This window comes from Trichoderma evansii, assembly GCF_050947405.1.
Source record: "Trichoderma evansii strain SZMC 28006 chromosome Unknown GGI43scaffold_17, whole genome shotgun sequence".
Taxonomy (NCBI): Eukaryota; Fungi; Ascomycota; class Sordariomycetes; order Hypocreales; family Hypocreaceae; genus Trichoderma; species Trichoderma evansii.
In genome coordinates this window covers 398,794-411,567 of record NW_028145189.1, presented here as the reverse complement: position 1 = coordinate 411,567, position 12,774 = coordinate 398,794, and the positions used below count along the sequence as shown (strand labels likewise).

At 48.5% G+C, this 12,774-nt stretch overlaps 4 protein-coding genes across 4 annotated transcripts; 2 read left to right on the top strand and 2 right to left on the bottom strand.

The window, feature by feature from the left end:
* Nucleotides 1-944: 944 nt before the first annotated feature.
* GGI43DRAFT_424305 (mitochondrial elongation factor MEF2) lies at nt 945-3,268 on the top strand (the record flags this gene model as incomplete). The annotated part of the gene is made up of 2 exons (XM_083208353.1): nt 945-981; nt 1,038-3,268. 2 exons carry the CDS (start codon nt 945-947, stop codon nt 3,266-3,268), a joined length of 2,268 nt encoding a protein of 755 aa, XP_083058342.1.
* Nucleotides 3,269-5,201: 1,933 nt separating this feature from the next.
* On the top strand, nt 5,202-7,560 carry GGI43DRAFT_117642 (uncharacterized protein). The gene is made up of 3 exons (XM_083199002.1): nt 5,202-5,873; nt 5,939-6,171; nt 6,229-7,560. Exons 1-3 carry the CDS (start codon nt 5,517-5,519, stop codon nt 7,115-7,117), a joined length of 1,479 nt encoding a protein of 492 aa, XP_083058341.1. The 5' UTR covers nt 5,202-5,516; the 3' UTR covers nt 7,118-7,560.
* Nucleotides 7,561-8,106: 546 nt separating this feature from the next.
* Nucleotides 8,107-10,180, bottom strand: GGI43DRAFT_411089 (uncharacterized protein). Its single transcript, XM_083206679.1, has 3 exons — nt 9,756-10,180; nt 9,367-9,670; nt 8,107-9,300 (listed from the first exon to the last, which is right to left on the bottom strand). The coding sequence occupies exons 1-3, from the start codon at nt 10,082-10,084 to the stop codon at nt 8,338-8,340; spliced, it is 1,596 nt and encodes a 531-aa protein (XP_083058340.1). The 5' UTR covers nt 10,085-10,180; the 3' UTR covers nt 8,107-8,337.
* Nucleotides 10,181-10,572: 392 nt separating this feature from the next.
* Nucleotides 10,573-11,934, bottom strand: GGI43DRAFT_385952 (Thiolase, N-terminal domain-containing protein; the record flags this gene model as incomplete). Its single annotated transcript, XM_083203726.1, has 2 exons — nt 10,573-11,715; nt 11,785-11,934. The coding sequence occupies 2 exons, from the start codon at nt 11,932-11,934 to the stop codon at nt 10,573-10,575; spliced, it is 1,293 nt and encodes a 430-aa protein (XP_083058339.1).
* Nucleotides 11,935-12,774: the final 840 nt, after the last annotated feature.

Sequence of the window (12,774 nt, the reverse complement as noted above, 5' to 3'; positions counted from 1 at the left end):
AGCATCTACTCCCATAACCCAACCTAACCTAGAACCCCAACTTTTGTCTAACATTGCTTGCACTTTTGAATTGTTGGTAAAGATTCAAGAGGCAATATGTAATTGCAATAGATCTATATATGTTCATACTTGAGTATTAATATTACTGCACCTAGGTAGGCCCCTGGAGACCGAGACATATGCTCTTAGGTATTTAACTCTTTAATCTGAGGCTGGAGTAATACTAGGCTATCCACCAACCACATTAAATGTCTTAGTATACATCTCTACACGGATACACGCAATTCAAGTACCTAAAAATCAATTAAATAACCACACAAACTTACCAATAAGGCTTCCGAGAAGATTGAAGAGAGTAATAATCACTTTATATCCTAGAAATGTATACCTACACTTGAGGATACCTAATGTAGTGTCCATTATAGACATGTACCTGTAGTCGCACAGGCAGGTGCCACCTACAGCCCCTCTACTCCGTAAGCCCCGCTAAACGGGATCTGCGACCTAGGATTTCAGGCTAAGCTTTGGAAGTTTAAAATTCCAATGCAAACAGCTTCGGTATTTGTTCAGGACTCGCACAATAGCCAATTGTGGAGAGTGCAGCTCTGATGCTGGTGGTGCAACTACCATTGCAATTATTCCTTGCGATGCTAAATTCGAACATCAAATCATCATGATTGTCGTGGCGCTCTGTCGCCGAGCCTCAGCGAGGCAATGCGGCCTCTTCAGCAGCGCAGTTTATAGAGCCGCGGCTGAATTACGCTCATCAAAGATGCTATCAAGTAGGAATGTCAGCAGCACAAGAAATATAAGCTCGATGCTTGAAAATACCCGAAACATTGGTATTATTGCTCACGTTGATGCTGTAAGACTTGCAGCCGCTCATATTGTCTTGATTTTGAAGCTCATATACCGAATAGGGTAAAACAACAACAACTGAGCGCATGCTCTACTATAGTGGCGTGACACAGAGAGTAGGAGGTGAGCAGAGGAATTCGAATTCCCCGTATCTATATACACCAAGCTGATAGCCTCAGATGTGGATTCGGGCAACACCGTGACCGACTTCCTTGAACTTGAACGGGAACGTGGAATCACTATCCAGTCAGCTGCCATAACATTCAATTGGCCACTCCAACGAGATTGCCTACCTGGAACAACTCCAAAGACCATCAATTTGATCGATACCCCCGGGCATCAGGATTTTAGATTTGAGGTTGATCGTTGCCTACCGATCCTTGACGGGGCCGTCTGTATTATCGATTCTGTCAAGGGCGTAGAAGCTCACACAGAGCGAGTATGGGCGTCTGCTCAAGAATTCAAGATCCCGCGAATTGTTTATTGCAACAAACTAGACCGGGAGGGGGCGTCTTTCAGGAAATCTGTCTTGGAAATTGGCTCTCGACTCAAAGGATGGCCATTAGTTTGCCAAATTCCTTGGTGGGAGAAAGAGGACTTTGTTGGTGTAATAGATGTCGTCGATGGTGTGGGGTACCGATGGAAGAGTGAAAGACAAAAAATTCGATATGAGCCAGCCGAACTCGCAGAGACACTTTCATCGTCAAACCAGCCCTTGTTGGCGGAGATTCAAATAGCACGGCAGCGTCTGATTGAGGGCCTGGCAGATTTTGACGAAGCTGTGATGGACGAATTTTTGGCTGAAAACGAAAACATTCCTGCCTCTCTACTAAAGCAGGCCATACGAAGGAGTATTCAAAGTGGCGACGGTCGCGTCATACCCGTGTTTGCCGGCTCAAGCTTCCGTCACATCGGAGTTGAGCCTCTCATGGACGCCATTGCGGATTACCTTCCCAACCCAGCGGAACGGCCAGACGCAGAGGTCCGTGTTGGGGGTACTAAGAGCGAGCTGCGCGAAGCACTTAAACAAAAAGGCAAAAATACTATTGATGCTAACGTCAGCTCAGTGGCTTCTGTATTCAAAGTATTTGACCACCCTAAAGAGGGTGTCATCAGTTTTGTGAGAGTTTATCACGGAACTTTGACCCGAAATGCGCCAAGCTTCAACACTCATATGCTTACCCAAGAACGACCGATGGGTATCCTACAAATATCTGCGTCCAAGACTCACGACATCCAAGAACTCTCTGTTGGCCAAATTGGAGCATTGAGGGGGCTCAAGAAAGCACGCACTGGAGATACCCTGATCACTATGGCAGGTGGCAAAGCTGTTCCTGAGCATTTACGGCATATTCAAATCAGACCACCTGAAATCCCGCCACCCGTCGCTTTCCTGCAAGTTGATCCATATGGAAACGTGGCGGCGCAGCAGCTAGAGATAGCACTGGAGAGTGCATCGCGAGAAGATCCGAGTCTGCGATGGAGTAAAAACCCCAAAACCGACCAATTTACCATCCAAGGCATGGGTAAGCTTCATCTGGACGTATCTCTTTACAACATGAGGCAGAAATACAAGATAGACGCTGAGTTTGGTCCAATCGAGGTTGACTACAAGGAATGTGTCAACACCATGACTGATCCTCGAGAGGTTGTTTTTGATCGTCCGGTAGCCGGCAAATCAGGCAAAGTTACATGTTCCGTCATTCTCAAGCCCATAGAGGCAGAGGAGCAGGCGATCCTGATGGAGTCTGGCGTTGAAAAGGACGGCAATATTGTTCAAATTGAGATTCCTACGGCGGGCGATGCCAGTGCCGTGCTAGTTGACACGGACGAAGCACGCCAACAACTCTTTAATGGGGCTATAGCTGGTTTAGCAAGAGGACCTCGACGTGCGTCGCCAATTCATGGGTGTCACGTCCTTGTTACGCTTAATACAGCTAGTGATGCGCTAGAGACACCGACTGGTGGTCACTTTAGCAGTGCGGCCAAAACAGCAGTTCAAGCAGCTCTTCGAGATGCGTTCGACAAGAGCCAGATTGGCATTGTAGAACCCATTATGTTGACGCATATTACTTGTCCCGAAGCGGTTGCTGGAACAGTTCAACACGATATCACGGCTGGTGCAGGTGGTCATATCCTGGAAGTTAACGACCGTTCCGCCGAGTCAGCCAGTGAAGAGCTGATTGATATCTCCAAGATTTATGCACCACCAGATCCCTATGATTCGATCACTTCGTTACGAGGGAAAAAGTCTATTGCTCGGATGGTTGAAATTATAGCGAAAGTTCCCTATAAGCAGATGCTAAACTACGACGAGCACTTACGAAGCAAAACGGCAGGTCGTCATTCCATGACCATGTCATTTGATTCTTTCGCAAAAGTGGTTGGCCATCGTGAAAAGGATATTTGAAAAGCTTGCGAGGCAAGCACGTAATCACACCTAACACGAACGTAATTGCATTGCGTTATTCTAATGTAGTTTAGAGAAACCAACTCGACTGTACTAGGATTGAGATGCAGCATTGTTGACCAAACACTCACTTGGAAGTACACCCTGTTGGAAGAGCAGATGCGTTCCCTGGCGAAGCACAGTCAACAGAAAGAATATTTCTAACATTATATGAGACAAGATACGAAGTACAATGTACCGCATGTAAAGCAAATTGAAACCCTCGACGTTCTTGGCTGGCCGCATCGGGTATTCGATCCAAGAGATCTATACTGCTCTAGCTGCCGGAATATGTATCTCAACGCCAAGGAGCCAGGCAAATTGATCAACCCACGAGGCAAGAGGGGCGGACAAGCTTCGCATGACGCCGCCTGTATTGGAGACTGGGATACGATGGAGTAGAAGAAATCACAATTCATTACTATTCCCTGCCCGGTTCCAACTACCAGCCGCCACTGTGGGCGAAGCAGATGATATCACGATAACGAGCGAGATTGAGATTTAACCGAGTAAAATACTGAGCACGGGGCATGGAGAATGGAGTCTGTAGTATCATACTACGGAGCACTCCGAGCAAATACTGCACTCACCGTACTGTACTTCGCCCCAAAGACGACATAGGCACTCCTGGCCTTTGCACAGGCCTCTCTGGGGGTTGAGGCCGCTGAAGTCTGGACTGGGTTTAGCTATCTCTCCGTATGGAGAACTTCGCCAACTTCGTCCAGCTTATGACAGTTTGTGGGCGTTCATGCTCGTGTTAAGTGGAGCACGTCGTCTAAGCAAAATTTCTATCCCTGCAACCCCATGCAAAAAAAAAGGAGAGGCCGTGTCTAATCCGAACTAGCTTGTTTACAGGGAGACTGAACGGCCATGGCCGCGGCAACAAAAGACACTGAAAATTTTGGTTCGTTTTAAGTCGTCTCAAGCTGAGAATGGGACGAGTGCCGCCAGCATTTTTACGTATGAGAGATGTTCGTCTCTGATAGGCAATTAGTAAGGACGCCTCGTGGGGTAGCGCGGTCAGCCTTAATTGTCCTAGTAACGGCGAAGCTGCTGGGGGATCAGCAAAGACGCAGCGACGATTCGGAGCGTTCCGCCAAAGAATATCACCTTTGACGGCGCCGATCAACCTCTTCTCCTTATCCGCCGCTGATGATATCGCCGCGTTGATGTGTTTGCATGCGCAGTATAATATCCGGGAAGAATCACTGTAACGGATACCCTTGTGGTGCGACAGTCGGCAGACCTGTTGATACCGCGACGAAAAGTCCGGTCGTCAGGGGGCGGATGTTCTTCTCCCTTTGCTTTTGGAGCGGCGCGCCAAAATACAAATTCCACTAGGGAAAAACGACGATGCTATTATACTACCAAGTCGAGCACAGCTCCGTACTATTGACAATTAGCACGACAGCACTATATAATAGTCATGGTAGCAATTTTGTTGGCTCGTTGTTTCGCTGTCTGGCGGCGAGCTGCCTCGTCTACAGGTGTGCTGATGTTGCCCCCGACGCAGCAGCAGGTCTCGCTAACTCAATTAGACAATGGAGGAAAAGAGGACCCTGTCTAGCTGGTGGATAATGGGACGTGTTCCCGTTGCAGTCAATGCAGCGTTCGATACGTATCTCATACTAAGAGGGCCTTAATTTCCTTTGGCCCTGTCTTAGTGGCTGGTTTGGTGACCGGTTTCCCAGGGGAGAAGCAGGCCGCATGCTGATTGGCTCATGTGTTGTTTAATTTCGACGCGCTCATCCCACGGATCCACACAGCTGGACAGGCATCACAGCAAAAGCCCATCTTCAGCGAAGCGGCGGTCGAGGCATTATTAGCCACGAGCTTGTAGTAATACTACTACTATTCCGAACTAACCACAGTCAATCCCTTCCTTTTTGCCTTGCCCACTGTTGCCCTGCTCGCTGAGGGTCCCTCTGTCGCTCTTTTCATAGATCTTCTCGACCGTCACCGCTGTCTCTCTCTTTTTTCCGTTTTCCGCTGTGTCGTGTCGTGTTGTCGCTGTTGTATAGACGAGCTTTCTTTTGCCGTCGCTTCTGTCACTCTTTGGTTGATTGTTTGCATAGCACAACCTCTATTCGTTCTGTTTGTTCGAAATATCGAATCCCGAGCGTCGTACTCGTCCCTGCCGAGCGACCTCTTGTCTCTCTTTCGCTAAACCCGCTATCACGACTTACACATTCGTTTTCCTCGCGACGCCATGAAGGTTACAGACGTTCAGACCGCCTTCGCGTCGGCGGTTGTGCTTCTCTCGCTGCCCGCCAGCACAGTCGCCTCATCCCATCGAAGAGTTCACCAACTTCCTAATAAGAAACACACCCACTTGCGCTCTCACACAGTAGAGGATGCCAACTCAATTGTCAAACGAGGACAATGCGCGTTCCCGACTGACGATCCTAACCTCGTTGCTGTCACACCCGATGCCCAGAATGCTGGATGGGCTATGAGCCCAGATCAACCTTGTAAACCGGGTAGCTACTGTCCAATTGCTTGTAAGCCAGGCATGGTTATGGCACAATGGGATCCCACTTCTTCATACACTTATCCAGCTTCAATGGTAAGTTGTGGCTACTGCGCTGAGATATATATATTTTTTTAATTCCTGACTGCTAACTGTATCAGAACGGTGGACTGTTTTGCGATAATAGTGGCACAGTCCATAAGCCTTTCCCTAACAAGCCTTACTGTGTTGAGGGTACCGGCTCTGTTGTAGCTGTCAATGACTGCGGTTCACCTCAGTCTTGGTGCCAGACAGTTTTGCCTGGTAACGAGGCGATGCTTATCCCAACTGAGGTCACATCTTCAGCTACCTTGGCTGTTCCTGATACTAGCTACTGGTGTTCAACTGCTGCTCAGTAAGACCAAAAAATTGCTTGCCTCGTATAACACCAAACTAACATGAAAATGTGTAGCTATTATATCAATCCTCCTGGAAGTACCGTTGCAGATTGCGTTTGGGGCACCTCAAGCAAGCCGGTTGGCAACTGGGCTCCCTACGTTGCCGGAGCCAACACTGATGATAATGGCAACACTTTTGTCAAGATTGGTTGGAACCCTATCTTTACAGGTTCCTCCTTGATGAGCACCTTGCCCACCTGGGGCGTGAAGATTGAATGTCCTGACGGTGGTTGCAACGGGCTGCCCTGTTCGATCTCACCCAATTCCTCTGGTAGCGTCGATAGCAACGAGTCTGCCGTTGGCGCTGGTGGCGCTTCTTTCTGCGTTGTCACTGTTCCAAAGGGCGGTACTGCTAACATTGTGACCTTCAACACGGATGGTAGCTCAGGCTCAGGCTCCGGCTCAGACTCCGGATCCTCCTCATCTGCCGAGCCAAGCTCTACCATTGCCGAGCTTCAGGCCGGTGGCTTTGCTGCCCAGGCAGAGAAGGCCACATCGACTACCGCCGCTGCATCGTCTACTGAAGCATCCTCCACCGCGCCGGCCTCAACTGAGGCCTCATCAACCGCGCCAGCTTCTACCACAGCTGCGCAGTCGACGACGGCACAGAGTTCTGAGGCCACCACCGGCGCTGCTTCGAGCGGCACCGATGTTAGCTCCACCACCGCCAAGGCATCGAAGACCGCGTCTTATGCTTACGCCCGCCCGTCCGTCAACCCTGGCATGTTCCACGAGAACGGCACATCATCCCAGACCACATCGGCGCCCTCTGAGCCTTCACAAACCCAGGCTGACGCTCCGGTGACTACGACTACTAAGAAGGGTGAAGCTGGCCGCCAGCAAGGCAGCCCTGCTTTTGCAGGCCTAATTGTTGCCTTTGTTGCTGCTGCTTGTTTCTTTTAAAGAAGAGAAAGAAGAAAAAAAATTGATGGCAAAGTTGGCCTTGTTAATTGTATCTCCGGCAGACCTTGTATCTTCACATCTAACTTCAGTGTCTATGTCACATTTTGTCAGCTGCAGCTTACATATTTTCTTTGTTTATATGCTGCTCTAGACTTTATATCACTTGACGCGATTTTTTTCTTCTTCACCTTTTCTCTTTCGCTTCGCATACTTGGGCTGTTTGATTCCCCCTTTCCTCCCTTGTCACATACTATTGATATTTTTATGCTGCCATTTCTATATATGGCTCTACTTTCTTCTTATCTTACATATCGTTTATTATATGCTCTACATATAAACTGACATGCCCTTTTGGGCGATAGTGTTTATTGTCTTTGGGAGATTGGGAGGGATTTTGTGTCTGGTATAGGCTTCATGCCTCCAGTCCAGATATCCTCCCTTTCCCCCGCCACTCTTCTTTTCTTATTATGATGCCAGAATATACTGGGCATATATCTTTATACTTATTACGATTTTTTATTATCCTGTTTTTTTATTTTCCTTTTGCCTTCTTTGTCGTCGATACCCCTCTTCAGCAGTAAGAGAAAATAAAAACAGCTTTTACGAAAATTGGAGGACAAGGACACCAAAAAAATAGGAGGGGGAAAGCGAGCGATTCTTTTTTTTCTTACAGTCCCTTTTTTGTCTTTTGTCAACATTTCACGATGTATGTCTTTGGGGGCTTGAAGTGGTTCCTTTGGCTATTTTTAACTCATCATCTTTATTTCTTCCTTTTTTTTTTTTTGTTTCATAAGACGAAAGTGTGAGACGGGGGGAATTCTAAACAAACAAAGCTAGGAGGAAATAGAAGAAAAGAAAGATGGAAATAGTGCAAATTAATGAAGTTTACGTTTTCTCAGATGTAGTCTGAAACTGATTGACAACTCGTAGATGAGTAATAGAAACAACTAGCGGCGCTTCTAAATGGAGGCGAAGTGTGCTTATATACCGTAGCTTGTATGTCTCATTACTGTCGTAGTTAGCGACATTAACCATTTAGGGGGGGTATCATTTCGTTTTCTTCTATTTAGTAATTAGCTTTACAATAGACGACACTATGCTATGGAGTATTTAGCGCCGGCGGTCAATAGAACCAGCCTTATCCAGGATGCCCTTTCTCCTCTTCCCCCAATCTAGGAACTTTGTATTGCCCTAATTAGCCAAATCATGCGGACCCCTCCTCATAATGTCACCCAGCCAGGAACCTGATCCAGGTCAAAGTCATCGTCATATCTCCTCTCTTTTATTGTCTGCCAAACATTTGGCCAACCGGCCAATACAGGGCTGCCCTTTGCCTTTGCTCCAATAATGGCGAATCGGCCCTGGCTATGGGCAACGAAACCATGCATGAAGCCCTGTTGGACGAGTGTGGCGACTGTCATTTCCACGTCTTCGTAGGTGACCTGTGCGTTACCCCATATGAGCCCCTCGTTAGGGCGCAGCTTTTGGGGGCCACTTGAGGGAGGCGTAAGAGTGGTCTCATGGGAAGATTGAATGTTTTTGAGGGCTTTCATGAAGACAGGATTGGCCTGTGATGGGTGACCGCGTGGGGGTGGGTTGTAGGGCTGCCAGCCTTCGAGACGATGTTGAACATAAGTTGCTACAGTATGGAGATGAGAGAGCTCCAGAGTTGCTGCTTTGCGGGAAGAGGCGTCTGTTGGAGGGACGTATGTTAGGATGAACGTCTTGCGGGTAAGGCTCCTCCAGAGGAGTGGCCGAAGGCGATTAGAGAGTGGTAAGAGGAGGCCCTTTCCTAAGAGCCATGATTCGTGTGCCGCAAGGTGAGATTGGAACTGCATGAAGTTACCAGAACGAATGGCCATGCATAATGGAAGGAAGATGGGCTTTAGTGATTGAGCTTCTGGTCGTGATGTTAATGTATCTGAAGGGAATCGTCCCAGAAGAAGATTCGCGGGGATGAGGTAGGTTAGAATGTTGGATCGATGAGAGACGAGTTGAGGAGGAGTCTGCAAGTAGGCCTCTTGGAGACATAGAGCAGCGCGGTGATAATGCTGATTAGAAAAGTTAAAGCGGCCGATGTAGTAGAGAAAAGTGACGCGCTGGGCGGCAGGATAGAGTGAGAGCGGAGGCGATATGCTCTCAATGTTGACAAAGATCATCTTGGCTAGTTGAGTTCTTCGGCACTATGGGATATAAGAAATGAGATTAGAATATAGCATTCTTATGGAAGAAGATACAACATAACATACCGCGAATAAGAGTTTGAGAACGAGGTTGGCAAACATGTATATACCAACCCGCTTTCCCTCTGGCTTACTTGTGCGAGTGCCTGACCGGTCAGTCAAACAGGTCGTAAAGATCTTTTGAATGATCTCGGCAGAAGACTCGGCGACAGATTTGCGATTATCATCATCCACAACACGAAGCCGGCGAGTTAGGTCTGGCCGGCGGTTGAGGTTCATGGTAAGACGGGCAAGAGTCTCAGACAAGGACATGCTAACTTGAAGAAGCATCGAGCCGTAGGTGGGATGCGCAAACGCGGTAGAACAAGAGCTGTAGAGGTTTTGTTAGCGACGGTTAAGAAAATAGGTTATGAGTATCTTGGTTGCATGCTCTGATTAATATGAATAATACTTACTTGACCAACCCGCTGAGAAGCTGATGCGCCCCTAGCAAATCTGAAAAATCGACATCTCGCCAGTACGTCAAATAGTCCTTCAAAAAAGCCAACAGTCCCGGCCAAGACGTTGCTTGTCCCTCTGGCAGATCGTCCTGCTGCGGGAGACGATCCTCGACAATCTTATCAATGGCATCTTGACGACTGAACTTGGAACGCAGCTCAGCTGCTAGGTCGTGATACTGTTTTGGCGACTCGGGCTCTACTTGGAGCCATGATCGGAGCTGATCGCCTTGCTGATTGCGGACTTGCTGCTGTATTTGGGAGAGGAATTGAGAGACTAGAGACATGATTTATGGTGAAAGAAAATAAAAATCACCATTTGGTGGTGAATTGGGATAAGAGAAACGAGTGGGAGCGAGAAATAGAGAGAAAAGGTAGATGCGATACGTACTGAGTGAGTGAGTGAGAAGTCGCGTTAAGGTGAGGCTGGTGCTAAAGACGGTCTTGTGGCGGTGATTTGGTGTGGCGCATTACTGCTAAGAGATGGCTAGCAGAAGCAGCAGCGGTCTTAGTATGGCTGCTATGAAACTGATCTCATTCTCTTACAAAAGCATGGCACAGCATTATATACGCGCTTATACGCCCTTTCACAATATCTTGGCACCTTGGAAGCAGTAAATTTCAATGTCATGATAATATTTAAACATCATTATTCTAAAATTACATGCTAACTGAATATCCTAACAGCACAATCTTCCTTTCCCATGCTATATACTATGTACTCTTTATCTTTTTTCCCCCGTTCTTTTTTTTCTTTTGATTTCTTTTACTATATTTAGACAGAGTCGATTCTCTGCACAACCACGGCTGTGGCACCACCGCCTCCGTTGCAGAGAGCGGCAACACCATACTCGCCAACCTTCAGCTGGTGGAGCAGGGTTGTGAGGATTCGGGATCCGGAGCTACCCAGGGGGTGGCCGAAAGAGAGACCACCTCCCAGAGGGTTCACGCGAGCGTTCTCGATGCCGAGGATCTTCTTGTTGGCCAGAACAACGGCGGCGAAAGCCTCGTTAATCTCCCAGACGGCAACTTGATCCTTGGTGATTCCAGCGCGCTCCAGGGCAATGGGGATAGCCTTGGCAGGGGCAATGGGGAAGTCAATGGGGTCCACCGCAGCATCAGCAGAAGAGACGATCTTAGCCAGGACGCGAGAGCCAGATCCGTACTGCTGGGCAATGGCCTTGTTGCCCAGAACCAGAGCGCTGGCACCGTCGTTGAGAGTCGAGGCGTTGGCAGCGGTGATGGTGCCGGTTCCGTCGCGGACAAAAGCTGGCTTCAGGAGAGGGACCTTCTCGTACTTGATATCGAGGTAACCCTCATCCTCCTTGACAATGACCTCTCCCTTTCTGGTCTTGACAGTCACGGGGACGATCTCATCAGCAAAGGCATTGTCAGCCCAAGCCTTTTGCGCTCTCTTGTAGGACTCGATGGCGAACTCATCCTGCTGCTCTCGTGTAATCTTGTAAACCTTTGCTGTGTTCTCGGCGCAGTTGCCCATGGGGAATTTGTTGTAGACGTCGGTGAGACCATCCTTGAGAAGACCATCCTCAGCCACAGCATGGCCGTATGCCGGCATGAGGCCGCCACGGGGAAGCATGAAGGGGACTCTGGACATGTTCTCCATACCACCGGCAATCTGGGCTTCGGCCAGACCCAGCTGGATGTTTTGTGCGGCGAAAACTACGGACTTGAGACCAGAGGAGCACACCTTGTTGATGGTGATGGCCTCAACGTGTGTGGGGAAACCAGCGTGGATGGCAGCCTGGCGAGCGGGAGCTTGGCCCATGCCGGCCGCAAGCACGTTGCCCATGTAGATGTCGGTGATCTTCTCCATCGGGACTTTTGACTTTTCGAAGGCGGCCTTGATGGCGGCACCGCCAAGCTCAGGAGCAGACACGGTCTGGAATGAGCCGTTGAACTGGACGTAGAGAAGGCATGTTAGTATCTATATGCAGGTGCACAATTAAATGGTTTTTAATAAACGAACCTTGCCTGTCGGTGTTCGAGCAGCGCTGAGAATGTAGGCATCCTGAATCTCTTTCCTCATCGCAGAGCTGGTTGAGAACTGGCGAGCCGGGCTCACATGGCTGGCGATTTGGCCGAGGCGCCTGGCGGTTCTAAGCTGAGCGCTGGACATTGTTGTGGCTGTGGAAATTCAGAAGACGCAGGAAGAGGAATGCGCAATTAGCAAACGAAGATATCAAAGTGATTTGATTGAAGAAGAGAGAAGGGAAAGAAGCGGTTTTAGAATAGGACGTCAGCAAAATAAAAAAAAAAAAAAAGCAGCTGAAAGTTGTTTTATACAGCTTGTCGGCACAGGCGCAGCGAGAGGAGCTTCTGGGCCGTTTCGGTATGTTTCGGCTTAGAGCGGGGGAAATCAGCCGAGCCCCGTTTAAGCCGGTGTGACGGCGGCAGCTCAGAATTTGGGTCGTGATTGCGGGGGATTAGAATTTGGCATTGTTCAAAAAGGCTGGGGAAGGGAACTTTGAATTATTCCGAGGTTCTTTGATGTGTAATGGTTGTGCTTGTATCATGGAATTCTACTCATGACATATGCATGTTTATTACGGTGATGATATTCTGGGTCCCGTATTATTCTACTGTCTCTTACATAGGTAGACAGACATCGCTTGTAGGCTTGTATGCTACTCGTACATGCTGCCTAATACTGCATCATCTCGGCACTTTCACGTCAGCAGCCCGAGGCTACAAAATGCGATTCCTTTTTCACGGAATGGAATCACTGCAATAAACAGCCGTAACAGCCGCCACAACACCCAACAAGTCGGAATTGGAATTCCTGTGGCGTCGCTCCACCACGTTTGCCACAGCTCCTTCTTTCATCACCATCTCCATTTTACGTTCTTTTCGCCTTTGTTCGCGATGCTGATGCGTTGTCACATGATCATGACTAATCTACCCAATCGCTGACCTGCCATTGGCTCTGATTAGTCGCCCGTCAATTGCTGCCCATTAT

Coding starts and splice junctions, on each gene's coding strand:
- GGI43DRAFT_117642 (XM_083199002.1), top strand. CDS start 5,517: ATGAAGGTTACAGACGTTCAGACCGCCTTCGCGTCGGCGGTTGTGCTT. Junction 5,874..5,938: donor ACACTTATCCAGCTTCAATG/GTAAGTTGTGGC, acceptor TAACTGTATCAG/AACGGTGGACTGTTTTGCGA. Junction 6,172..6,228: donor TGGTGTTCAACTGCTGCTCA/GTAAGACCAAAA, acceptor GAAAATGTGTAG/CTATTATATCAATCCTCCTG.
- GGI43DRAFT_411089 (XM_083206679.1), bottom strand. CDS start 10,084: ATGTCTCTAGTCTCTCAATTCCTCTCCCAAATACAGCAGCAAGTCCGC. Junction 9,671..9,755: donor CTTCTCAGCGGGTTGGTCAA/GTAAGTATTATT, acceptor AAACCTCTACAG/CTCTTGTTCTACCGCGTTTG. Junction 9,301..9,366: donor TTCTCAAACTCTTATTCGCG/GTATGTTATGTT, acceptor TATATCCCATAG/TGCCGAAGAACTCAACTAGC.